Source organism: Psammomys obesus, unplaced genomic scaffold, assembly GCF_907164565.1.
Source record: "Psammomys obesus unplaced genomic scaffold, mPsaObe1.curated_primary_1811, whole genome shotgun sequence".
NCBI lineage: Eukaryota > Metazoa > Chordata > Mammalia > Rodentia > Muridae > Psammomys > Psammomys obesus.
Window position 1 is genome coordinate 14,938,800 of NW_026596117.1, and position 26,277 is coordinate 14,965,076.

The 26,277-nt window shown below is 37.6% G+C and overlaps 1 protein-coding gene across 3 annotated transcripts in view; it reads left to right on the plus strand.

Annotated features, from left to right (window-relative positions):
- Gabra4 (gamma-aminobutyric acid type A receptor subunit alpha4) overlaps positions 1 to 26,277 on the plus strand; it is a 99,172-nt gene that overhangs the window by 28,872 nt on the left and 44,023 nt on the right. Inside the window, exons 8-9 of one of the 3 annotated variants that reach the window (XM_055629439.1) lie at positions 6,145 to 6,404; positions 21,244 to 21,378. In XM_055629439.1, coding sequence (XP_055485414.1) covers positions 6,145 to 6,404; positions 21,244 to 21,378 — 395 coding nt within the window. Of the gene's footprint in view, positions 1 to 6,144; positions 6,405 to 17,259; positions 17,396 to 21,243; positions 21,379 to 26,277 lie in introns of those variants that run through there. The other 2 variants (XM_055629440.1, XM_055629438.1) reach the window with 2 other exon arrangements.

Consider the following 26,277-nt stretch of genomic DNA (forward strand, 5'->3'; position numbering starts at 1 on the left):
ATCTATCTATCTATCTATCTATCTATCTATCTATCTATCTATCTATCATCTATTTATCTTCATATAATAGCACTTAATAGGCATTAGCCTACACAGTGGACAATGCTCTGTCTTGAAACATTAGACTGTCAAATAAAGCCCTGTGCCAGATGTGGGATGACACCCCTCAAATTGTTGCTTAGCTTCCTCAAGTAATATAAGATATTGAGTTTACTCTTAGTTGCCAACCAGAACATGATAGGAAGACCCTATTGCTAAAGACAGAGTATACTTAAGTCATATGACATGGAGAAATCAACTTGGAACTGACCAGGAAGTTTTCTCCCTTCTGGCTAGCTTTCATAGGATTGGAGGGGTCTTTGTAAACTGTTGGGGAGAAAAGTCATCAGCAGTCTTACCCAGCTGTGAGCCCTATGAAGAACGATGAACATAGCCTGGGTATAATGGTGGAACGAATGTTGTGTGTGCAACAAACCATTTTTTGATTGTATTTAAGGCCTGCTCTATGGGAGAAAAACCATGGTTGAACCTGCTACTATTACTCTGCCAGGTGAAGATAGTATTAAACTGCCTCTATGTTTTTATTTTCATACCCTAAAATTAGGTGCGGCTCTCAAATCCTATCATAATGATGTGCAGTGAACATTCTAAAAGCTCACCCTTGGTCAAAGTGCAAAGAATACATATATGTGGAGTGCTTATTTACAAGTGGGACATCAATATTAACAATGCACCCAGAGCCTTAATGACCATCACAGAAGTAGGGGCTGAAGCAGTCTAAGAACTTGTGAGGGTTTAAAGAGTGCTTAATACAGAATATTTATTGAATACTCTGTACTCTTTCCCATACATACCCAGCAAAGAGGAGATCCATTTTATTCTGTTCATAGTTTTGAAGAAAATGTTTTTCTGTGTGTACCCCCATATAGACTGAAATTCTTATCATTCTTTGTCTTATTTAGCACTCATAATGATTTGGAGTCTGCATATCATGTTCAGAGGCAGCCTGACTGGGCAAGAGGGGGCTGCTGAGGCTGAAAATGATACGCGTGCCCTTTAGCTTGTTCTAGCATAAAGTAATCAAGGGCACAGGAAGATGGTCCTCTTGGTAAAGTGCTTGCTGTGTGAGCATGGGCACCTGGGTTTAGATCCTCAGCATCCATGTAAAGCTATGGACAGTTTCAAGTATCTGTAACCCTTGCACTGTTAAGGGTGGTTGAGCAGACAAGTGGATCATTGGAGCTCACTGGCCAGATTTGGTATAGGCCAAATGATGAGGTCCAGGCTCAGTTGCAGACCTTGGCACAGGAATTAAGGTGCTAAGAGGGACACCAGCCATTTTACTTGGCCTGCATGAGTAAGCACTAATGTGGACCCGCACATGAGCTTACGCCCAGACATACACCGTACCACATTCACACACAAATCTTAAATTTTCTGCATCTGACATCATTAAAATATTTTAAATCTTCTGTTTCTATTAAGATTTACCAATACATTCACTTGAGTACATATCACACTTATCTGTCCTTGAAGAATTTAACAGAAAATTGTGGCCTCATGTAGATGTCCACAAACAGGAGGTGACCTTACAAGTACAGGTGATGGTTCTGACTCCAGTGTCACTTCCTAGTTATGGTGTTCAGCGAGTTACTTCTGCTTGTTAGCTCTCATGTTAATACCATCTGAATTGCTTTATCTCTTAGGGTTTCTGTGAGGATTAAATGCATTAATCTGAGTAAAAACACTTGAAAAAATCTTAACATATAATGCATAATTTTATTATCATTCTTGATGAGCTCACTTGTCCATGGAAAAGAGAAATATCCAATGACTTGGGAATAAATAACACCCATTATGGCTGATATCAGTGAACGTTTCTTATACACATAGGACCGCTTAAGGAAATTAAGCAGTGTAGCAAAATGCTCATATTACTAGCTCCAATAGCGAGTCAATGAACACTGTGGGGGTCATGTTACTTAATATTCACAATAGTTCAGCAAGGTACATTTTCTTAATTTTTATAGATAAGGAAAATAGTGCAAAGATGTTAAAAAACTTTTGTCAAGCCATTTAATTGTAAGTGGTACATCCAAGAAAATGTGTAATATTGAGAACTCAGTCTTGTTATCTTCACAGCAGGCATGAGGATGAAGAAGTGAGGAAAGGGTTCTGAAGAATTCCGGAGCTTCTGGCTGAGCATAATTTGCCAGTAGGATTTTTCACTTAGAATTTGAAATTTGCCTGCTTCTGTCTATGCCTAGATCAACATTAGTTTTGATCAATCAGGAAAATCACACTATTACATCTTCAAAAACATACGCTATATCACAATTGTAATTATTAGACTGTTCATCAGTGTCTAAAATAGTATTTTTCCTAGGCAAGTAAAGACTTATATGGTTGGGGGTCATTGACCACTAACTCTGTATGAGATTTAGAGGAAAATGAACTCTAAGCTAGTATTGCTTTTTGTCAGTTCTCATTGTCCCTTTCACTCACGAAGACAGTGTTCTGGGTTGCAGATAGGACCAGGAAGAACAAAATCCTGAAACAGCAGAAGTCTAAGGAACTCAATTTGTGGAATTCTTTCTAGAGGCCTTCTATCTTGAAATTTGTCTGACTCTAAGTTTTTTTTTTTTAATTATTCCAATATGGTTAAACATTAAACACAAGTAGATGCCAGCTGGCATATTGAAATCATTGCTATTTCATTTTTTTTTGGAATGGCCAGCCAAAAATTCACTCTTGTGTACAGTCTTAGCCCACTTCTTCATTTCCTCTCTCTGCTCCTGGGCCAGCCAATATGGTGCATATTCAGCATTCTAAATGCAATGAAATGGCATCAATACTTGAACACATAAACATAATTATGTCTTTGAATTGTTTTCAGGGTGAGATTCTTATTGAAAGAGCTGGCTTCTGTTTGCTGTTCTACTTGTGTTTATTCTGCCAAGTTCTATACCTGAAATTAAAGAGACTAAGCACATGCCTACATTCCTGCTGTTTTTTTCTTATTTGAGCACAAGACAGAGAACGTTTTAATATCTGAAGAGACGGCAAGTTTTAAACCAATTTTGAGCCAATTGTTGTTGTCAGACAGCATTCCTAATTTTGCCAACAGTTAGAATATAGCAACCATACTATCTAGAGGGCCATCCCACAAACAAAACAATAATGACAGAGAAATAGCAGACAGCAATATATCACATGCTTTTGTGTTGGTATAAACAATATGATGTAGGGTAAGCCATCATCCTAAATCTGTACAACTGAATGTCATTACTGAATTCATAACTCTGTAATGACTTTAGTATTTTGTTTGCTGAATGTCACCTAAGGAAATTTTTTTCACATGGCATTAGACAAGATGAAGACACTTTCATTTATTGCCAGGAAAAAACATTTGACCACCCTCAACAGGAACAAAGCTTACAGGTGCAGGAACTGTTAAGCCTCTTGTATTTAAACTCCATTTTCCTTTTTGATTAGTGTGGTCTCCAGAGACTTTTCTGAGCAATGAAGAGTAGTTTCGTTCAGAATACACTCATATTTTTACTTGCAAGTATTTGTATCTTTATTTCTGTGTCATTAGAAGAAATCCACTGCTTATACTTTGCAGAACTTTTGGAACACCTTTGAATTCTTTTTTCCCCTGTGATTCTGTTTTTATTATTTTTAAATGCATTGCTGTTTTGTATGCATGTATGTCTGTATGAGGGTGTCAGATCCACTGGAACTGGAGTTACAGACAGTTCTGAGTTACCATATGGGTACTGGAAATTGAAATCAAGTCCTCCTCCGGAGAAGCCAGTGCTATTACCTGCTTAGCCATCTTTCCAACCCCTACTTTTGAAAACTCAATAGTCCATTACAAATAAATTGTTATGAACAAGAGGAAGTATAATTTATCTTTAAATTTTGTAGCTAAAGTTTCATTTACTTTAGTGTTATTCATTTATTTCACAGACTTCTAGAGAATTGTACTGTCTCTATGACATTTCAAATGAAGGTCTACATTATTGAAGGTCTCTTTCTGGGAAAACCCCAACAAATTTGCTATGAGCCCATGTGCCATTACAATAGATATGTGGTTAATCTACCTGTTTCATGGAATAAAGTTTTAAAAAATCGACTTCGGGGGCTGATGAGGAGGCTTAGAGTTAAGAGTATTTTCTGCTGTGATATAGGAGACCCATATGGTTTCCAGCATCCACACAGAGAGGTTTACAGTGGCTTGTCACTCCAGCTCCTGGAGATCCAGTGAGCTCTTCTGGCCTTTGGCCACCTGCACACATGGGTGACATGTCTTATATACATATTCATATACATATGCATACACATGCATATGTATAACCACAACCATAAACATATACATGTATCATAAAAAATCTCAAAAATGTACTTTAGGTTAAGAAAATCTTAAAATAACCAAACAACTTATGCAATACACATTTATGTATAGTTTTAGAATGTTCTTTGAAACTTAGCTCATGTGATACACAGATGCTCCACATTTCTATCTTCTAAGAACCAATTGCTTAGGGAAGGACTGGAATTCATGGGAGGGGGGAATACTGGACGGAAACCAAACAATGAGTTTTGCGTATTGTGCGTTTGTGATGCCTCTGGCATTTCATACATGGTGATTCCTGAAGCAATATTCATAATGGTGTCTCTGAAGTGTGCTCTACTCAATCAAAATGGAAGCAGGGAGTGCTGATTTTTTTTTCCAGAGGCCTTCTGTCTTAAAATTTGTCTAAGTTTGCTAATTATTCCAACATGGCTAAACCATCAACCTGTATAGATCTCAGCTGGCATATTGAAATCATTGCTTTCATATTTAGGAATGATCTTGGGCTACTTTTGCATTCATCTCTAAACTCACATATGCAGAACAGGAATAAAAGATAGTACAAGGTAGACTATAATCAGAGTCTAAGTTGAAAACACATTATTGATTATTCAATAATTATTAATAATATGATTAATCCTTTACTGTTGGAAAATTTCCTATATTTTCAGTTAAAAATGGACTGTCTTTCAGCTGGGCATTGGCATACACAGTTAAGATGATTGCATCACTGTCATAATCTTTATCATTAATTCCACCACCATCATCATCTACAGATACCTGGGTATATCAGCTTTCAGAGCTATTCTAGGAGTTATGTAGAATGAGTACAAATGGATATAACAAGTAACTCGGGAATTGCCAGGATAGCCTAGATAATATTGATTAAATAAGTGTGCATAGATGGAATTAGGGAATCTATGTGTATATTAGCATCCATAAAGAATGCATTCTTCTGTAGTTCTGGTGACAAGCAGCATTTTTCTACTAAGAATGGAAACCAACCTTTCCCCTAGTTTAAGAAGGTATTTTCCCTGGAAGTATTACTTCAAAACAACCGAGATATGAAGAACACTATTTTTGTTGCAAGTATTCTTCTTCAAGGTTTACACTGATGTGTGGAAAACACATACACTTTAAAAGCCAATTTTTTCTATAAGTACATTTAGCCAGAACATATTCATAGTTTTAATAATTTAGGATCTGGAATGCTCAATGAATGCATTAATTTTATTTGATGAATTATAGTCATTTAATGATAAGAATTTATATATGACTTGTGATTTTGCTGGCACTAGTTTTTAGTGGTAAAATAGGCCTTGCTTGCCTAGCATATTTTCATGCTCACATTTAGAAGGCAAATGTGCCCATTTTCCATTCCTATCTGAGACTCAATGTTTAAATTAATCATTCTTCTTAGGAGGTGTTATGTATCAATTCTTTGGCTATTTCAGATTCCAATATAGAATCACGTTATCCTCTATTATTTGCATATGTTTAATTCTATAGCACACTCAGAATGTACAAAGGAGCCCAGATGAATTTCGCAATCTTGAACAAATTCACACTGAGCTGATGATCACAAGATCCAGTAATTAAATGTATTCTCTTATTCCAAGTCCTGAGCTGATTTCATTGAAACAGAAGGATTCAAATCCTATTTCACAGGTGGTAGATTTCAGTTAGCAAGCTTGTCGCCTCATGCCCCCTTCTTCTTTCTGGTTTATCTTGTTTTTCCTAGAAATAGCAGTAAAATGGTTTGTCTCTTTGCTTTTTTCCCACTAAAGGAATAACCACAGTCCTCACCATGACGACCCTAAGCATCAGTGCTCGGCATTCCTTGCCCAAAGTGTCCTATGCCACTGCCATGGATTGGTTCATAGCTGTCTGCTTTGCTTTTGTATTTTCTGCTCTTATTGAGTTTGCTGCTGTCAACTATTTCACCAACATCCAAATGCAAAAAGCCAAGAAGAAGACTTCAAAGCCTCCTCCAGACATCCCGGCTGCTCCTGTGCAGAGAGAGAAACATGCTGAAGCATCTGTCCAGGTATTTAGATTTATCTACATTCTTCTAAGGTTTTAGCTACAAATTTTTGTCATAGGTAGAAAACAGAGGCCATGAGTGTATCCATGGCAATTTCTAAGAACGGTGCAAGTTTAGGGAAATATATGGTGATAACATGTACACTGATGTTTTATTTTAGCAATATTATTAGTTATTTGAGGATATCACGAATCTATTTTGATAATATTTACCCCCCCCGCATTCTAATGCATTCCAGGTCCAACTCTCTTTCCTCACCTGCCCAAATTTGTGTCTTCCTCTTCCTCTCCTTTCTCCTCCTCCTCCCTTTCCTTCTCTTCTTCCTCCTCCTCTTTCTTTTTAAAAATAATCAAGTACAATTTGCTGCTTATGTATTCTTCTTAAAATTTCTTTATTTTTATTAATTACAGTCTATTCACTTTGTATCCCAGCTGTAGCCCCCTCCCTAGTCCTGTCCCAATTCCACTCTCTCTTCTTTATCTTCTCCCATGCCCCGCCCCAAGTCCACTGATAGGGGAGGTTCTCCTCCCCTTCCCTCTGAACCTAGCCTATTACATCTCACCAGGAGTGGCTGCATTGTATTTCTCTGTGGCCTGGTAAGGTTGCTCCCCCCTTAGGGGGAGGTGATCAAAGAGCCAGCCACTGAGTTCATGTCAGAGACAGTCCCTGTTTTCATTACTAGGGAACCCACTTGGATTCTGAGCTGCCATGGGCTACATCTGTGTAGGGGTTCCAGGCCATCTCCATGAGTGGTTCTTGGTTGGACTATTAGTCTCAGAAAAGATGCCTGTGCCCAGAATGTTTGCTTTTGTTGTTCTCCTTGTGGAGCTCCTGTCTCTTCCAGGTCTTTCTATCTCCCCCTTCTTTCATAAGATTCCCTGTACTCTGCCCAGAGTTTGGTTATGAGTCTCAGCATTTGCTTTGATACCTTGTTGGGTAGAGTCTTTCAGAGGCCCTCCGTTGTAGGCTCTTGTCTTGTTCCCTGTTTTCTCCCTCTTCCAATGTCTGTCCAATTTGCCTTTCTGAGTAAGGATTGATCATCTTACCCAGGTACCCTCCTCCATTGCTGGTGGGAATGTAAACTTATGTAACAACTATGGAAATCAATCTGGTGCTTTCTCAGACAATTAGAAATAGTGCTACCTAAAGATCCAGCTATACCACTTCTAGGTATATATCAAAAATATGTTCAATATACAAGGACATTTGCTCATCCATATTTGTAGCAGCTTTATTCATAAGAGCCAGAATCTGGAAACAACCCAGATGTCCCTCAACTGAGGAATGGATACAGAAATTGTGGTATATTTACACAATGGAATACTACTCAGCAATTAAAAACAAGGAAATCATGAAATTTGCAGGCAAATGGTGGGAACTAGAAAAGATCATCCTGAGTGAGGTATCCCAGAGGCAGAAAGACACACATGGTATGTACTCACTTATAAGTGGATATTAGAATATAATATAGGATAAACATACTAAAATCTGTACACCTAAGGAAACTAAGCAAGAAGGAGGACCCTGGGTAAGAATCTTATGTATTCTTTAATGTATGGCTTTCATGGACATTTAGTCTACTAATCAGTCCATATATTTTGAAAAGAAAACTAACTTTCCATTTACCAGAAACTATCATTTGCAAATCTGCTTTCCACAGTGGATTTTGTCTAACTTGAGCTTGTGTGGGTCTTGTGTGTGTTGCCATAACCACTGTGTGTTCATCTGTGTAGTCTGTTCTTCTGCATTTAGAACCCAGTGTTTCCTGGTAGTCCATTACCTCGAGCTCTTATACTCTTTAAATCCCCTCAGCCAGAATGATTATTCGGTCTTAAGAACAAGGGGTGTTTGTTGATACAGATGTTCCGTTTAAGGCCCAGCCTTTCACAGTCTCATATTCTTTCCACTTTGGCTAGTTATGTGTCTTATTGTTAATCACCATTTACTGGAAAATCAAAGTCTGTCTGATAAAGGTTCAGAGATGCACTGTGACTTTAAGAAGTCATAAAAAGCTAGTTTAACATTGTGGCCATTTAGCAGAATAAAGGGATTATAACCTAGCTAGTCCAGGTTCTTGGCTTCAACACTGGTTCCAGATATGGAATTTGTCTTGTGGAATAGACCTTAAATCTAATCAGTCACTGGTTGGTTATTCCCATGATATTAATGCTACTCTTGATAGAATGAGCATATTTTGCTATGCCAAATAGTAAAGTCCATATCTGGGAAATCTGATGAGTGGTTTTCTTCTTAGCTACCATTAATAACAGCTTCCAGAACAATGAATTCTAACTGAAAGGGATGAAGCTTTCAATTAGTACAAGTTTGATTTCTTTATGTCCTATGACTTAAGTATGTGTTATTCCTAGCAATAGGGCCTTACTGTCAAGTTATGAAGGGTAAACAAAAATGATACCAGCACCCTGTAATGTTTGGCCGTTTGTAGGACCTAAGTGGCCAGGAAACCTGGAAAAGATAACCTATTCCTGAGAATAGATTTTCAAAATTTATTAAGCAGTGGTGTTTTGTAGAGGCTTTGTCAACCCACTATAAAGTAACTCTTTAAATTATTCTTTTCTTGCGTAAAAAAAATAGCTTTATTTTATTTTTTATTTATTGTAATTTATTCACTTTGTATCCCAGCTGTAGCCCCTTCCCTCATCCCCTTCTGTTCCCATGACCCAGCCCCCTGATAGGGGAGGTCCTCCTTCCCTTCCATCTGACCCTAGTCTATCAGGTCTCATCAATACTGGCTGCATTGTATTCTTCTGTGGCCTGGTATGGTAAGGCTGCTTTCCCGTCAAGGGGAGGGGAAACTCAGCTAGCCATTGAGTTGATGTCAGAGACAGTCCCTGTTCACATTACTGGGGAGCCCACTTGGAGACTGAGCTGCCACGGGCTACATCTGTGCAGAGGGTGTAGGTTATGTCCATGCATGAGTATCAGTCTCAGAAAAGACCCTTGTGCTCAGTTTTTTGTTTTTGTTTTTTTGTTTGTTTTTTTTTTTTTTTTTTTTTTTTTTGGTTCTGTTGCTCTCCTTGTGGAGCTTTAGACCCTTCCAGGTCTTTCTATCTTCCCCTTCTTTCATAAGATTCCCTGCTCTTTGCCCAAAGTTTGGCTCTGAGTTTCAGCGTCCACTTTAATACTTTGCTCGGTAGAGTCTTTCAGAAGCCCTCTGTCTTGTTCCTTATTTTCACCTTCTTCTGATGGCTATTAATTCAGCATTTTTTCACATGTATTATTATTGTATAGAAGCTGCAAAATGTTCAAAAATATGGATAATCAAGAATGCAGAATTGTCCCCTTTTTTTTTCTTCTTGGTCTTCCACTATTCTGCTATGTCCCTTTGACTCTTTCATTTCATTTTCTTATGTTTTTGTTTGTTTGTTTTATAAATAGACAGATCCCTCATGGTTACTTCCCCTTAGACAACTACAATTTTCATGAATAGCACTTTAAAGATGCCTGGTCTGCACCTATCTAAACCAAAATGTAATCAAAATCAACTGTTTTTCTCTTGATTTATCGACTTATTCATTCAACAAATACATATTTAAGGCCAACTATGGGCCAGACTTTGCACACAGACTAAGAATCAATAATGTATATTTTAAAAGCCAGCAAATACCCTACACTATGGAAGTTCCATTTATTACCATGTGGTTAGAAAGTAGAGGCAGACAGTTTCTTTAAATATAAGTAAGGAAACACTTGAGTATTAAATGGGTACTATGTGAAGGGTCAGCAAGTGGTTAGAGATTAGGAATCTACTTTTACAGAATTGACCCATGCCTTCTTTCAGTTTGTACTTCTTTTCCTAATGTCTTCAGATGGTGCTCTCTATGTATGTCACAAGAGTAGCTAAGGAAATGAATGCTTTACATTAAGAAGTTTTAATCCCTTAAATTTTCTGCTAAATGAATTCATCATGATTTTCAAAATGGTTAGAATGCATTTTGCACACTGTTTTAAGAAATAATGTGAATACTCTACCAAACTGTTCTTCTGTAAATCTGGCAACCATAAGATAAATGAAAAATATCCTAAAGAGTCCCAGGACATATGATGTAAAGTTTATGGACATGGATAAAAGAAATAGTGTTCAGAGCTGTACCCCTTTCCCCACTTCCCATAGCTATACTTGCAGCTTCCGTCTTTTGTTGTTGTTTAATTATGTTTTGCTTCATCATATTGAAACTATATAATGCATTTCTTGCTTTTTATAAGTCACCCAATTTTGTATTTAGTTTACTGTTTGTTTGTTTGTTTTTTTTCTTTACCTTTTTTTTTTCTCTCTTTTTGATATTTCAAGACAGGATTTCTCTGTGTAATCCTGGCTGTCCTGGAACTTGTTCTGTAGACCAGGCTGGCCTTGAACTCAGAGGTCCACCTGCCTCTGTTAGCTCAGTGCTGGAATTAAAAAGCGTGTGCCACCATTGTCCAGAACACTCTTTATTATTTTTCTCATGATTGATTCAAGAGTTAATGTAGTTATGTTTTTCTGCAGGTTAAATTTGTTATTTTCATGATATTTGAGTATACATCATATTAGTTTATTTTCATGCTATTTTATTTACAAATAAAATTTAAAAAATTATTAATTATTCATTACAATTTATTCACTTTGTATCCCAGTTGTGGCCCCCCTTCCTTATCTCCTCCCAATCCCGCCCTCTCTCCCCCTTCTCCACGCATGCCCCTCTCCCAGTCCACTGATAGGGGAGGTCCTTGTCCCATTCCGTCTGATCCTAGCCTATCTGGTCTCATCAGGACTGGCTGCATCATCTTTCTCTGTGGCCTGGCAAGGCTGTACCTCCCTCAGAGGGAGGTGATCAGAGAGCCTGTCACTGAGTTCATGTCAGAGACAGTCCCTCCTCCCCTTACTAGGGAACCCACTTGCAGACTGAGGCTATGGGCTACATCTGAGCTGAGGTTTTATGTCTTCTCCATGCATGGTCCTTGGTTAGGGTATCAGTCTCTGCAGGGCTTCCAGGGCTCAGGTTTTGTTTTGGTGTTTTTTGTTTGTTTGTTTGTTTGTTTTTTGCTCTGTTGGTCTCCTTTTTGAGCTCCTGTTCCCTCCAGGTCTTTTTATCTCCTCCTACTTCCATAAGATTCCATGCACTCTGCCCAAAGTTTGGCTATGAGTCTCAGCCTCTGCTTCAATACCTCCATCAGTAGTATCTTCCAGAGGCCCTCTTGGTAGGTAGGCTTCTGTCCTGTTCCCTGTCTTCTGCTGCTTCTGATGTTTATTGCATTTGCCCTTCTGAATGAAGGTTGAGCATCTTCCCTAGGTTCTTCCTTGTTGTTTAGCTTATTTAGGACTATGCATTTCAGTATGTTTATCCTATATTATATGTCTAATAACCACTCATTAATGAGGATATACCATGTGTGTCTTTCTGCTTCTGGATTACCTCACTCAATATGATCTTTTCTAGTTCCCACCATTTGCCTGCAATTTTCATGATTTCCTTGTTTTTATTATTATTATTATTATTATTATTATTATTATTATTATTCCATTGTGTAAATGTACCACAATTTCTATATCCATTCCTCTGTTGAGGGACATCTAGTTTGTTTCCAGATTCTGGCCGACACTGAAATTTCACCTTACACACATCAGAATAGCTAAGATCAAAAATTCAAGTGACAATACATGCTGGAGAAGATGTGGAGAAAGGGGAACCTTCTACCAGTGCTGGTGGGAATGTAAACTTGTACAACCCCTTTGGATCAATCTGGAGTTTTCTCAGAAAATTAGGAACAGTGCTACCTCTAATAGACTAAGATCAGAAGGAAGGAAAGGAGGATCTCCCCTATCAGTGGACTTGGGGAGGGGCATGCGTGAAGAAGTGGGAGGGAGGGTGGGACCAGGAGGGGAGGAGGAAGGGCTTTATGGGGGGGATACAAAGTGAATAAACTGTAATTAATAAAAATAATAAATTTAAAAAATAGGAAAAAAAAAGATCCAGCAATACCACTCCTAGGCATATATCCAAAATATGCTTAAGTATAACACAAGGACATTTGCTCAACCATGTTCGTAGCAGCTCTATTTGTAATAGCCAAATACATTTTTTTACTGAATTCAAATCTCTTCTGTATAGAATTCTGTGTTTCATAATTTTGAAATTAATATTATCAGAGTTATTTGCTATATAATTGGAATAATGTTTTTATTTTGAGATAATAACGTATACAGAGATAATATAAAAATTTCTAGGTGCAATTTTTCTTTAATGCTGCTAAGTTTTTATTGTATTGTATTCTTTCAGAACTATTATTTGAGTAATATTTTTATTGTCCATTGATTTATGCTAAAAAGTTATTATCTTTAGCAACAAATCTTACTTAAATCACTATTTACCTTGATAGTCTTCACAATTTTTGAAATATTCCCTAACTTCTTTCATAAATATTTATAGATTTGTACTAATCTTTCTTTTAGTTTGACTACTTTTTTTTTATTGTTGAGGTCAATGACTTCAAGCATCCAATGGTTTAAAACTGCCTTATTTTTGTATCAGTCCATGAATGTAGTCATAGCCTTTTTTACTTCAACATGAATGTCTTTCCCTTGAATTCTGCTTGATTTTCAATTTCAGCTTCTCTCTCTGACTCCCCTCTCTCACTCTTTCCCTCCTTTCTTCCATCTGTCCTGTGATGTGAGTGTCAAATCTAGGCCTTGTGTATGTTAGGCAACTCCTACTACCGAACTATACTCCTTCACTTCATTTTGAAATTTCTAATGGAATTTTTTCCTCTCAGTGTTAGCTTTCCTGGAGTTTTCTGCAATTAAATTTGTTCTTTTCTCCATTTCCTATGCACTCTGGAAGTTATATGTAATGTTCATATATATATATATATATATATATATATATATATATATATATATAACTAGTATTTGTCTTTAAGGCTTAAAACAAATTCCAAAAGTAATTTGTTTCAACTTGTAATTCTCTAACAATTTTGAAATTATAAAATACAATAAATGTCCAATGTAAACATTAACTCACCCTAATTCCAAAATAGCTTTATTCTAATGCTTCTGGGTTGTGAAATATGTTTTATGAAAGAAATCCAGGTGTAGTGCTATATACTTATAATTCATGCAACTTGAAGGACTGAAGGCAAATTACAAGTTTTGTGTGAACATGGGCTAATGTAGCAAGATACTATCTCAAAAATTCTATTTGATATGAAATTTATTCTAATCTTTTTTTCTTTGTATTTGCAAGCGATGAAATTTATTGCACTGATATACTAATTAAATACAAATATGTTGAAGCATTAAGTACTCAGAATAAAATTTTCGTGTATAATTTCCAAAGACGAGGAGATAACTGATTGGTCCCTGAGACACACCAGTTGACCACAGCAGTTGCCATCACCTGTATAGCTGGAGGAGCTCCTCTGCCCAGCTAAGCTTTTGTGATTCAGAAACTTCTCTGAGGCACAGCACATGTATTGTGTGCTCATGACCTAAGGAAAGAGCACGAAGAAACTTTTTTTTTTTCAAAATGCTGAAGATCAAACCATTTCAGCCTTGAGGGTGATTTTAAAATAAAACTGATCAAAGTATTCATCATGTGTTCATGTCCTCTATAGTGAGTATCCGTGCAGTGATTCAGATCTGTAAGGCAATTTACTTCAAGGTACCCATGTTTTAAAGACAGTGACAAACGACTTAGTGCAAGGTTGAGTTCAGTCCCTGCTTGACCTCAGTGACAAGGATAACTTCATAGGGTGAGAGTATATTAAGGGGATACAAATTGGGAGGCAGATACATAGGGAGAAGAAAGTACAGAAATAGAATGTGTTAAAAATGATACTTTGTCATTGATTGCTGAAACAAAATATTCTAAGAATCCATGGTTTGGAGTTTCAGTAGAGATTGTAATCAGACAGCCAAAACTTGTTTATTCATATATGTATGCTAAAATATAACGTCATTTCCTGTTTTTGGATGAGAAATAAGATTTCTTTATTTTTAATATAGTAATGTATTTACTTTACATCCTAAGGGTGGCCTCTTCCTCCTCTCCTTCCCCCTTCCCCTCTCCCTTTTTCCCCCAGAAAAGGGGAGACCCTCCTCCCTGTAATAACCTTCCCTTGCACACCAAGTCACATCAGGACTGGGCGTATTTTCATCCCCTGAGGCCAGGAAAGACTGCCCTGCCAGGGGGAAGTGATCCAAAAACAGGCAATGGAGTCTATGTTAGAAACAGTGCTTCCTCACACACTCTTGCCAGGAGTCCCATATGAAGACCAGGTAGACCCTCAGCAAGAAGTGCAGAGGTAACAAGGGAACAAAGATTGAGGGAAAATCCAAACAATTGGCCCAGCCTGAGACCCACCTCACGGTAGAGAACCTAATATGGTACTAATAATGATACCCTGCTATGCTTTCAGACAGGAGCGTAACTTGACTGTTCTCTGGGAGGCTTCAGTCAGCAGCGGATCCAGACAGATGATGAGACTTGCAGCCAAGCATGGGGAAGAATTCTGGGGGTCCTGTGGAACTTTTGGGAGAAAAATGGAAGGACATGGAGGGGACAGGAGCCTCACAAGAAGACCAACAGAGACAACTAACCCAGTCATGCATGATCTGGACCTAGGGCCCCTGCACACATCAATTCCTTTTCTTTATTTTATAAATATTTTTTATTCACTTTACATCCTTTGCATCCTTCCTCCCCTCCCGGTTCTACCCTCCCTTCTTCCCTTTACCTCCTTCTTCAAAAAAGGGGAGATCCCTTTCCCACCTACCTCAGCTCATCAAGTTGCATTGAGACTGAGCATGTCCTCTTCCCCTGTGGCCTGGCAAGGCAGTCCTGCCAGGGGGAAGTGATAAAAAAGATGTTAAGTGAATGTTAAGTGATGCAGTCCCCACTTCCCTTACTAGAAGACGCACATGAAGCCTTAGCTGCTTATCTGCTATATCTTTGTAAGAGGCCTAGGTTGAATTCATGATAGTCCCTGGTTGATGCTTCATTCTCAGAAAGCCCCTCTGGGCCCTAGTTAGTTGGCCCTGTTGGTCTTCTTGTGGAGTTTCTGTCACTTCCAGTCCTTTTACTCTTTCCTCCTACTTTTCCAGAAGACTCCCTATGCATTGCCTGATGTTTGGCTGTGAGTCTTAGCATCTGTTTTGAAGTGCTGCTGGGTAAAGCCTCTCAGAGAACAACTCTGTCAGGTTACTGTGTGAAACTTAGCAGAGTATCCTTCATAGTTTCAGGGATTGGCATTCTCCAGCAGGATGGGTCTTTAGTTGGCCAGGCATCGGTTGGGCGTTCCCTCAATCTCTGTTCTATCTTTATCCCTGTACATTTGGTAGGCAGGGTATATTTGGGGTTATATTTGGGTGGGTTGGTGTTCCCCTCCCCCTAACAGGAGAAGAGTCTAGTTAGGTGGTGTCCTTTTCAGTCTCTAGGGCCTCTCCTACTGGAGTCTCGACTTGAGTGCCCCTCATATTCTCCCTGGAGCCTACCCTGACTTAGGACCCCAGCTTGTTACACAGATGCCCCCACACTCACTTTTCTCAAAAGGCCTTCTGTCCTCTCGCTCTTGCTTTCCCCAGATCTGACCTTCACACAGTTAACTCTTTGTGCCCCCTTTCCTACCTTGTTAACAGTGTTCAGCCATTACCTCTGTCTGTTCTATCTTCCCTTGCTAGTGAGACTTATACATCCTCATTTGAATCATCCATGTTACTTATCTTCTTGGGGTCTGTGCCTCATAGTATGCTTATCCTGTACCAGATGCTAAAACCCATTTATAACTGAGTACATACCAAGTGCATCTTTCTGAGTCTGGGTTACCTCACTCAGGATGATCTTTTCTAGTTCTTTCCATTAGCCTGCAAATTTCATGATGTCTTTGTTTTTAGTAGCAAGTAGCATTCCATTGTGTATATGTGCCACAGTTTCATTGCCCAGTCTTTGGGTGAGGAACATCTAGGTTGCTTCCAGATTCTGGTTATTGTGAATAAAGCTGCTATGAGCACAGTTGAACAAGTATCCTCGTTGTATGGTGAATCACCTGTGTATACATATCCAGGAGAAGGATAGCTGGGTCTTCAGGAAAAGCTATTCCCAATTTTCTGTGAAAGTGCCAGATTGATTTCCAAAGTGATTGTGCAAGTTTACACTCCCACCAGCAATGGAGGAATGTTCTCCTTTCTTCACACCCTTGCCAGCATGTGTTATAGCTTGAGTTTGTTTTTCTATTTTTCCTTTGATTTTTTTTAAATTTACTACAATTTATTCATCTTGTATCCTGGCTGTGGCTCCCTCCATCAGCTCCTCCCAACACACCTTCTCCTCCTCTTCTCTTCCTATGCCCCTCCCCTAGACCGCTGATAGGGAGGGTCCTCCTTCTCTTCCATCTGACCCTAGGCTATCAAGTCTCATCAGGACTGGCTGCATTGTTTTCCTCTGTCTGGGCAAGGCTGCACCCACCAGGGGGAGGTGATCAAAGAGCCAGCCACTGAGTTCATGTCAGAGACAGCCCAATTTCCCCTTACTAGGGAACACTAGAGAACACTTGGAGACTGAGCTGCTATGGGCTACATCTGTGAAGGGGTTCTAGGTTATCTCCATGAGTGGTCCTTCGTTGGAATATCAGTCTCAGAAAGCTATTCTTATCTGTTTGAGTTGGAACCTCAGAATGGTTTTGACTTGCATTTCTCTGATTACTAAGGATGTTGAACATTTCCTTAAGTGCTTCCCTACCATTCAAAATTCCTCTGTTGAGAATTCTCTGTTTAGTTCTGTGTGCCATTTTTTTAATAATTGGGTTATTTTGTTTATTGGTGTTGGATTTCTTGAGTTCATTGTATAACCTTTATTATGTTTAGGTAAGAGCCTATTATTCCTGACCTCTCCAAGACTTTAATCATGAAGCAGTGTTGGATTTTGTCAAAGGCTTTTCTGCATCTAATGAGATGATCATGTGATTTTTTTTTTTTGAGTGAACTTCTGGAGATATCAACATCCCAGACTTCAAGTTATACAACAGAGCAATAGTAATAAAAACTGCATAATACTGGCATATGAATAGACTGGGTTTATCAATGGACTTGAATAAAATATGCAGAAATAAAACCACATACTTATGGTCACTTGATTCTTGACAAAGGAGTGAAAAACCATACAACAGGAAAACACAGCATCTTCAACAAATGTTGCTGGTCTAACTGAAATGTCTACATGTAGAATAATGCAAGTAGATACATGTTTAACTACCTGCACAAAATTCAGATGCAAGTGCATCAAAGACCTCAGTGTAACACCAGATACACTAAGTTTGTTAGAAGAGAAAGTGGGGAAGAGTCTCAAACTCATCAGCACAGGAGACAACTTCCTGAACAGAACACTAACAGCTCAGGTTGTAAGATCAACAATTAATAAGTGGGTGCTCTTGAAACTGAAAATCTTCTGTAAGGCAAAGGGCACTATAAATAGAATGAAACGACAGTCTATAGACTGGGTAAAGATCTTCACCTACATCTGGTAAAGGGCTAATATTCAAAATATACTTGAGCAAATTTTGGATATATGCCTAGGAGTGGTATAGCTGGATCTTGAAGTAACACTGTTCCTAATTGTCTGAGAAAGTAGCAGATTGATTTCCAAAGTGGTTATGGAAGTTTACCAGCAGTGGAGGAGGGTTCCCTTTTCTCCACAACCTCTCCAGCATGTGTTGTCAGTTGAGTTTTTGATCTTAGCCATTAGTTTTGATTTGCATCTCCCTGATGACTAAGGACGTTGAGCATTTCTTTAAATGTTTCTCTGCCATTCCTCTATTGAGAAATCTCTGTTTAGCTCCATACCCCATTTTTTAATTGGATTACTTGATTTGTTGCTGTTTAAGATCTTTTAGGATTCACTAGAAGTTTGATTCACTTGGACTGTTAGTGGCCAGGCAAAGGCTTATGGTGACTATTTTTTTTTCTCTGAAAATTGAAAAGATTATAGGTTATTGGAATATTTATATAAAAGGAGAGAAAGCCAATTTCTGGAATGTAATAGTAGCTGTCAATGGCTCAAGTATACCTATGGATATTTTAAGGGGCACAAAACATCTCTTTTGTTTCTGCTCCCCATTGCCATAATTCTGCCCTTGGCTCTATCCTAAAGTGTGAATTGGATAACAACCTCATGATTTTGTTCTCCCATATCCTTACTGCTCTTTCTTAACATATCCACTTTCTCATGGATGTGGACAATTTGAATGAATAGAATGATCTGAAAGATAAGTGACTATAGAATTGCAACCAGGAAAGCTTTCTTAACAGTGTTAAATATACATTTAAAAAGTCATGGATGGGAGACATGGCCTAGAGGTTAAAAGCATATATTTCTCTCATTGAGCATCTCCAGTCAATTCCGAGCATCCACATCAGGCAGTTCACAATTGCTTGAAACTCCACATCCAGGAGATCTATCCCTTAATCTGGCCTCTATATCTGCCATGCTATATCTTATGAAAACTAGCAGCAATGGCTAATATTAACTGAGCTTGTAAGTCAGGTTTTACATGATGTAATTTATATATGCTACATAGGTACAAGCTCACAAGGGATATTTTACAAAAAGAAGAAACATGTTTCCAGCATGTTGTCATGATAATTCAGATCTAGTATGGTAAATGCAATATTGAAATTGCTTCAGATGTGCTTTAGTGAAGGCCTTGCTTTATAATGTATATGTGTAGCATTTATTAAATAAAATACAGATATTAGAATGTAGTTATGTACATATATATGTAGGTATACATTTTATACAAGAACATACATGTATAAAACATGTACATATAAAAGAGACATAGACATTGATAAGCCCATGTTAGTCTTTTGTTCAAATTTTAAAATGTTTATCATTATTTGACACTTTTACAATGTATGTAATGTATTTTGATAATTTTCTAAGTCCTGTTACCATCTTCCATCAGCATCAATTCACAAAGAACCTGTTTTTCTTTCTAACAAGTTCCTCTCAATTTCATGACCTGAATTTGTGTACTTTGCAAGAACAGTATGTGCTCTAAAAGTATGGGCCATCTCTTTCTCTCTATCCTTGTGACTGACCATAATAATTGTACATATTTATGCACCACAGCATGACTTTCTAGTTCATGTTTATACTGTGCCTCAAATCTGAGGCACTTTTGTCAATAGTTGGAGTTAGCTAATGGACAGAAATAGAGTACTGAAAAAGACACTTAGAAAAGAAGCCAAAGAAATAACATCCATACACAGCTATTCAAGGCGAGGAAAGGAATAGCCAAGTAACTTTTGATCACTTTAGTCATTTCACTTTCACAGGTATCAGAATCTGTGATGTGCTAAATGCGATGATTTCCTGGTGGTTGGTAATATACAAGCTTCATTCCATTTCTAAAGTGTGCAGAAATGGGTCAGTTTCAAGTCTTAACTTCAATCATCCTCAAAGAAATGCTGCTTAAAAGCCCCTCTTAGAAATGCTGTTCTTTAAATAGTTTAGACTAAATGCCACAAAGAAGCACAAAGTATCTTTCCTTTTGTTCTTACTCCTTTCATATCTTAACTTCTTTTAAAATCTGGTACCTTGACAACTTAAAAAGGACATAGATTAGTACTGTCACTTCATTTGACATTAGGCATGTTTGTGGCAAGTGTTTTATGACACTCTTCAAGTCTTATTTAGCTAAGTTCTTTCCCAAACTCATATCTTCTTAAGTACAAAACGTTCTGTGGTTGGTAATATTCTTTAGGTCATGAGTGATTGTTTCAATATACAAACATTGAACTATTTTGGTGATGTATCTTGTCTTCTGTGTTAATTTTGTTATTTCCTTTCATGTGCAGTCATGCCTTCCTCATGTATGAGTGCACATCTCAACTTATGAGTTACAAGCATAGAATAAAGCACCTATTACAGTCAGTCACTGAAGAGTCAAAGTCAAAAATCCACAGTGTTAGTCCATTTAGAGCCAGACTATTAATCTTGTGAACAACCTAACAATTAACATCATCCATGTAATGTATTTCACAAGTCAAGCACACTGATTTTGGTGTAAACAATTACCCTAGAACTTCATAAATACTGGCAAAATATTAATTAGTTACTGTAATCAATTATATACTAGGAATCTGATATAATTATGTATATGTTTATAGATCAAATATTCAGTGTCGCTATGTTGGGGATATTATGATTTTTTTCCTTCTATAGGTATGAAGATACTGAGGAGACTAAATATTGAACAAGTAATTTAGAATAAAAAATGACCTACTGTGGAAAGACAGAAAGGTCAAATAAAGAATTATATCAGAGACAGTTAAGCTGAGACATCTCCTTAGTCTTTGAAATGCAAAAAAAGAGTTATGAATCAAGGCATTCAAATGATGAAGAAAAGAAAAGCAGTCAGTCGTTGTAGTTTACTGAAATAATATTATGTATATTTTGGTAGCTGATGTTAATAATATCACATGGAGAGACAAATACCATCATTAGCATCCTAACTGAAGATAGGCGATTTCCTTCTTCAGAGATGAATATGCCATAAATTTAACAGTGCAGGAGGAAGTTGAATATATTAGCTAGTGTTTAAAGAAGAACTAGGGAATGTGCCACCATAATGTATCACAGTGAGCAAAAAATGTATGTGATACAGGTATAAATAAAAATGATTTGAGTTAATAGCAAGTTTGTTCATTTCTTTTATATACTCTGTTTTTACAGATAACTTGGTAACTGAAAAAGTAGTGAGATGTATTAACTATACAAATTGAGAAAGCAGCATTAGCACCATTATGGTGATAATTATCAACCTCATTTAAAAAATATTGATTTTATAGGTATGCAGATTTTGGCTATATTTATGTATGTGGACCACGTGTGGCTGGTGCCTGAGCAGGTCAGAAGAGGACATTACAGCCCTTCATACTGCAATTGCAAATGAGTTTGGGCTGCTGAATAGGTGCTGGGACTGAACCTAGGTCGTCTGCAAGAGCGGCAAAGTGTTTTACGCACCAAACTATCTCTCTGGCCCCCATAGACATTTCTTGAATTGCTTACTGTATGTGACACATTTTGGGGGTTGTCATACATATGGTATGTCTAATCTTCACAACAAACTGTAAGGCAAATTATGTTATTATGCACCTAACTTTGTGGTTGACAAAGATATAGCTCTTCGTATGGTTACTGGATAGAATTGTGTAAATTATGTACTAAATGGTTGACTTGGTTTTGAGCCCTGTCTGTTGGGTATCAGAAAGATAGATAATTTTAGGTGAATGTTGCTGCCTCTCTCTAGGTATAAACAAACAAAATGGTATTTTGTCTCCATTTCAAATTCTTCAGTGTTAGTTTGACCACAAAACCCTATACTTAGATTTCTATTTCTCTGTTAACTTTTGTATGTAAACTAGGAGATCTCAGTCTGTTCTAATTAAGCTGTCTGTGTCACTACATGCTCGCCCAATCTGAATTAACGCACTATGCTATCTATGTTCTTTGACATGGATGTAGTTTATTACATATGACAGCCAAGAGCTGATTAGAAGTAGGGTAATTTTTCTGGGGTCATTGAATCAGGTATCATTAAATAGTTTATATTTACACATACACCAGGAATTCATACTGTTCTACCAGCAATAAAAATATCACTTATACTGAGCTTTCCATGTGTGATAAATATTTTAAGCATTATATATTATATGTTATATGTCATATATCATACATTATATATAATATACTATACATTATAAAAGATACATTATATAATATATTATATGTGTATTCTCATATAATCTTCACAGCAGTCCTTTTTATAGATGAGGAAATTGAAGTTCCAACAGGTCTAAGTGATTTGCCCAAAGTCACACAGCTGCTATGTAACAGAGCCAAGATTTTAAGCCAGACACACTGCATCCAAATATATGCTCAGAAACTAGTACAGACTGCTGCCCTTCAGTTATAAACCCCCGAAATCCTCCATCCTACCTCTTCTCACATACTCTATCCCACCTCAGTTCTGATGTATCTGAAAGTTATTTTAATGTTCACATTGTTAAAAATGTAAGTCTTCCTTTGAAATTCTATCCCACTTATAAATATGATATTGCCAATCAAAGTTTACCAAAGTCACAGAAACATAATGCACCTTCCCCAACTCTAGTATAGCATGAAATATGTGTAGACTTTGTCAAAGCCAAAGGTCATCCGTTAATTGAATAGCAATTTTAATAAATCATAGATAATGTAACCCACAATTCGTTGTTATTTTTGAAATTAAAAACATTAAAAAAACAAACATGAGCAAGTATTCTTCTGAACTTTGACTTGAACTATTTTATATACATTCATATGTCCAATAAGGATTATTTATCTCTAATGTATAATCAAGGGAATGTTATGAAAAATATTTACAGGACTGTTTTCTCTTACAGAATTTATGCTATACTGGGTAAGAGAATGTCTATAAAGATAACAGAGAGAAATGCGGAAGTAAGAAACAGAGGACACTGGGAGAAGTACACTGGACTTTAGGGCATGGTGGCTGTCAGGAGAATTTAGATGGTGAATCTTGCATTATACTGATATTCAGCAGATGAAACAGAATAGCCCAGAAATGAGCCAGCTCATTACTGTAAATATCATTAGTTGACTTATGATATTCATAGAGTAGAGGAAGGATCATTTTAGAATTGCCATATAATTTATAAACTATTAGCATGGTGTTAGGGTTTTTATTTCTCAATTTACTCTATTACTTTTTTTCTGAATGATTCCAGCACAGCTGCTGAGCATCGATCAGGTGCTCAAGAAGTGTCTCCTACTGATTTCATTATTTATATAATGAAGGTATAAATCCTATGGAGGCAGTCCGTGAAAGAACCACACTTCCTCATTGGAAACTCTGTATGAACTTAAAGTAATTTTTATTTGACCTTTTCCCGTCTCTGTCAACAATATGGCTAGACCAACGCTTCTGTGTGGGGTAGAAAAAGAAACAGCTTTAAAGTACACAACGCTTGAAACAAACTTCTCTCAATGTTTGGATCTATTTTGCAGCAAGTTCTAGTCTGTAAGCTACTGAGTAAAATTATTCATTCCTTCTGGTTTATTTGACTAAGCTGCCAATTTTCTCCTTGCTATTTTGAGGAGCTAATTTTCCCACAACATAATATACATCTCTGAATTTCCAGCTTTTTGCTCAGCCTCAGATGATTTAGCAGTTTCAAGATACATCAGTTTGAGTATTACTTATTTCATTTCACTTAAATGAATTAGAGCATATTATGTAAGAAAAATGTCTTTGTAAAAGACAAATATTATATGTTTTGGTCAATTTTCCAACAGTTTTAAGAAGGCAGAATTTTTCACATACCTTGTGTATGAGACTCTGACTTAATTTTTCCTTATAGCTGACTCCACAAGACATTTGCCCCTCTCAGATCTCTTGCTGTATGATAGGCTTCCTCAAAGTGTCTTTTATTGTCCTTTTTGGTGATCTTAAATGTGCACTTCCCACATTTGGCCATGTTTGCACTTTCTCTGTGTCCAGATCTTTGGTGCTTTGCCTGAGAATTAACATTTACAAATTGTCAAAGGTCAGTGGGAACTCTGTACAAAGAGCAGAAAGCCAATTTTTGTATACAAATGTTATTGTCTCTAGTTTAAAAAAAGCTGAATCCTCTTTCTTTTTTTCACGTTTTCTTATTTAGTTATTCACTGTACATCTCAATCTTACTCCCCTTTCTCCTCTCCTCCCAGTCCCTCCCCTCCATCCCTCCTTTATCCCTCCATCCCCCCTTCCCTGCCCCTCAAAAGGGGAATCCCACCACAACCCCACCACAACCTCACCCCACCATATCCAAGCAAATCAGGACTGTGTATGCCCTCTTTCACAGTGTCTTAGCAAAGCAGCCCCACCAGGGGGAAGTGATTGAAAAGCATGCAACAGAGACCATGTCAGAGACAGCTCCGATACCCTATCTAGGGACCAACATGGAGGCTAAGCTGACCATTGGGTATTAATGTGTAGAGGACCTAGATCTAGTCCATGCATGGTTCTGGGTTGGTGCTTTAGCCTCTGCAAACCCCTATGGGACTAGATTAGTTTGAACTCTTCATCTTCTTGCAGAGTTCCTGTACCCTCTAGGTCATTCTATCCTACACCCCCCACACACACACCCCTACTCTTCTTCAAGGCTCCCTACACTCTACCCAGTTTATCACAGTTTGGCTGTGACTCCACTTTCTGTTTTGATCCATTTCTGGGAAGAGCCTCTCAGGGGACAGCCATGCTAGGCTCCTGTCTGTAAACACAGTATACCATCATTAATATCATCAGGGGTTGGCTTTCTCCCATGGAGTGAGTCTTAGGTTGGGCCACGCATTGGTTGCACATTTCCTCAATCTCTTCTCTATTTTTATTCCTGCACATCTTGTAGGCAAGGTAAATTCTGGGTAGAAGTTTTTGTGAATGGGTTGATGTTCCTCTCTCTCTACCAGTAGTCCTGTTTGGTTACGAGGTGGCCTCTCCATATGACTAAATGGAAGGTTAGTCTATCAGGCATATTTTTAAAAGACTATTACAACTAAGACTAATATTTAGCATAGAACCTAATACCTCAGTATTTATTGACTAAGTCAATAAAATAAATAAATAAATAGATAGATAAATAAATAAATAAGATGAATGAAACAATTGCTGTTTCTTCAAAATACTAACAATAACACAAAGTCTTGAGTCAAAGCAATATCACAGATTACAGTTAAGTTTATTCCAACACTGTTGTTTTGTTTTGTTGATTTTTTTTTGAGACCTACCTAAGGACTTGGGATAACTGAAGGAAATTTAGGTGACTCTCCTTTTAACATCAAGCCACCTGTTTTTGTTTTGTTTTGTTTTAACTCTCCCATATGAAGCAAGTGTTATCCTTGTTCTCCCATTAGATATAGCTTTGAGCTTTAATTTGAGTATGTGGGCTATCATCTCTACTTTCCACCACAGAATGGTGCTGGTGAGAAGGAAGCTAGAGTCAGTGAATTACTCTGGTTAAGTTATTCTTAGAACACACAGATATGCTCTCTGGTTTGTATGAAGAAAGATTTTTGTGGTGATCTTCAAAGAACAGATTTGATCAACATTTTACTTGGAAGGTGGCAAATGGAGGCCTCTGTGGACCCTAAATGGGCTTTTCTAAAATAGTAAGCCAGGAGCTGGAAACCACTGAGTAACCTGAAATTTCCTTTCTTCGAGGATCTCTTTAGCTGACATTAGGGATGGTAGTGGTTGGTCAGTGTACAACATCAGATGTAATTGACCTTGAGTGGTTGATTCTTCCATGAAAACATGAGTTTTTGGGGATTGTTTTTCCTACAGAAAGTCTATGTTTATAGGTTGAAACTATATAAAAATGCCACAATTTCGTGGTCAGGTGGTTAAAATAAATAGGTGGTTGATGACAGTCTTTTGAAGTAAAGATGAGGCATATATGACTGACAGTTATTTTCTTCCATATGTCTAATTATAGCAGCAAAACTAATTATTTGCTAATTTCATTGATTATAATTACTAGCACTAATAAGTTGGCTGCTTTGTTTTTGTTGTTTGTTTATACAACTGAAATGTTATAAATTTGGAGCTCCACTCAGTGTGCCCGGAGCAGAGGAAAGCAAATCCTTTGTGGGCATCTTACAGTTCTCCACAGGACTGTTTGTAAGTCGCTTTATTTTAGTTTGACTCGAAGCAGCAGAGGTTTGTATAAATTTCGAGCTTCAGTGGGCACTCTCCCATGTGTTCAGCTCACTATTGCTGCTTTTGCAAGAAACCCACTTTGCTCCAGCCGATCCTGAAAAATGTTCACATGCTGTCTGCC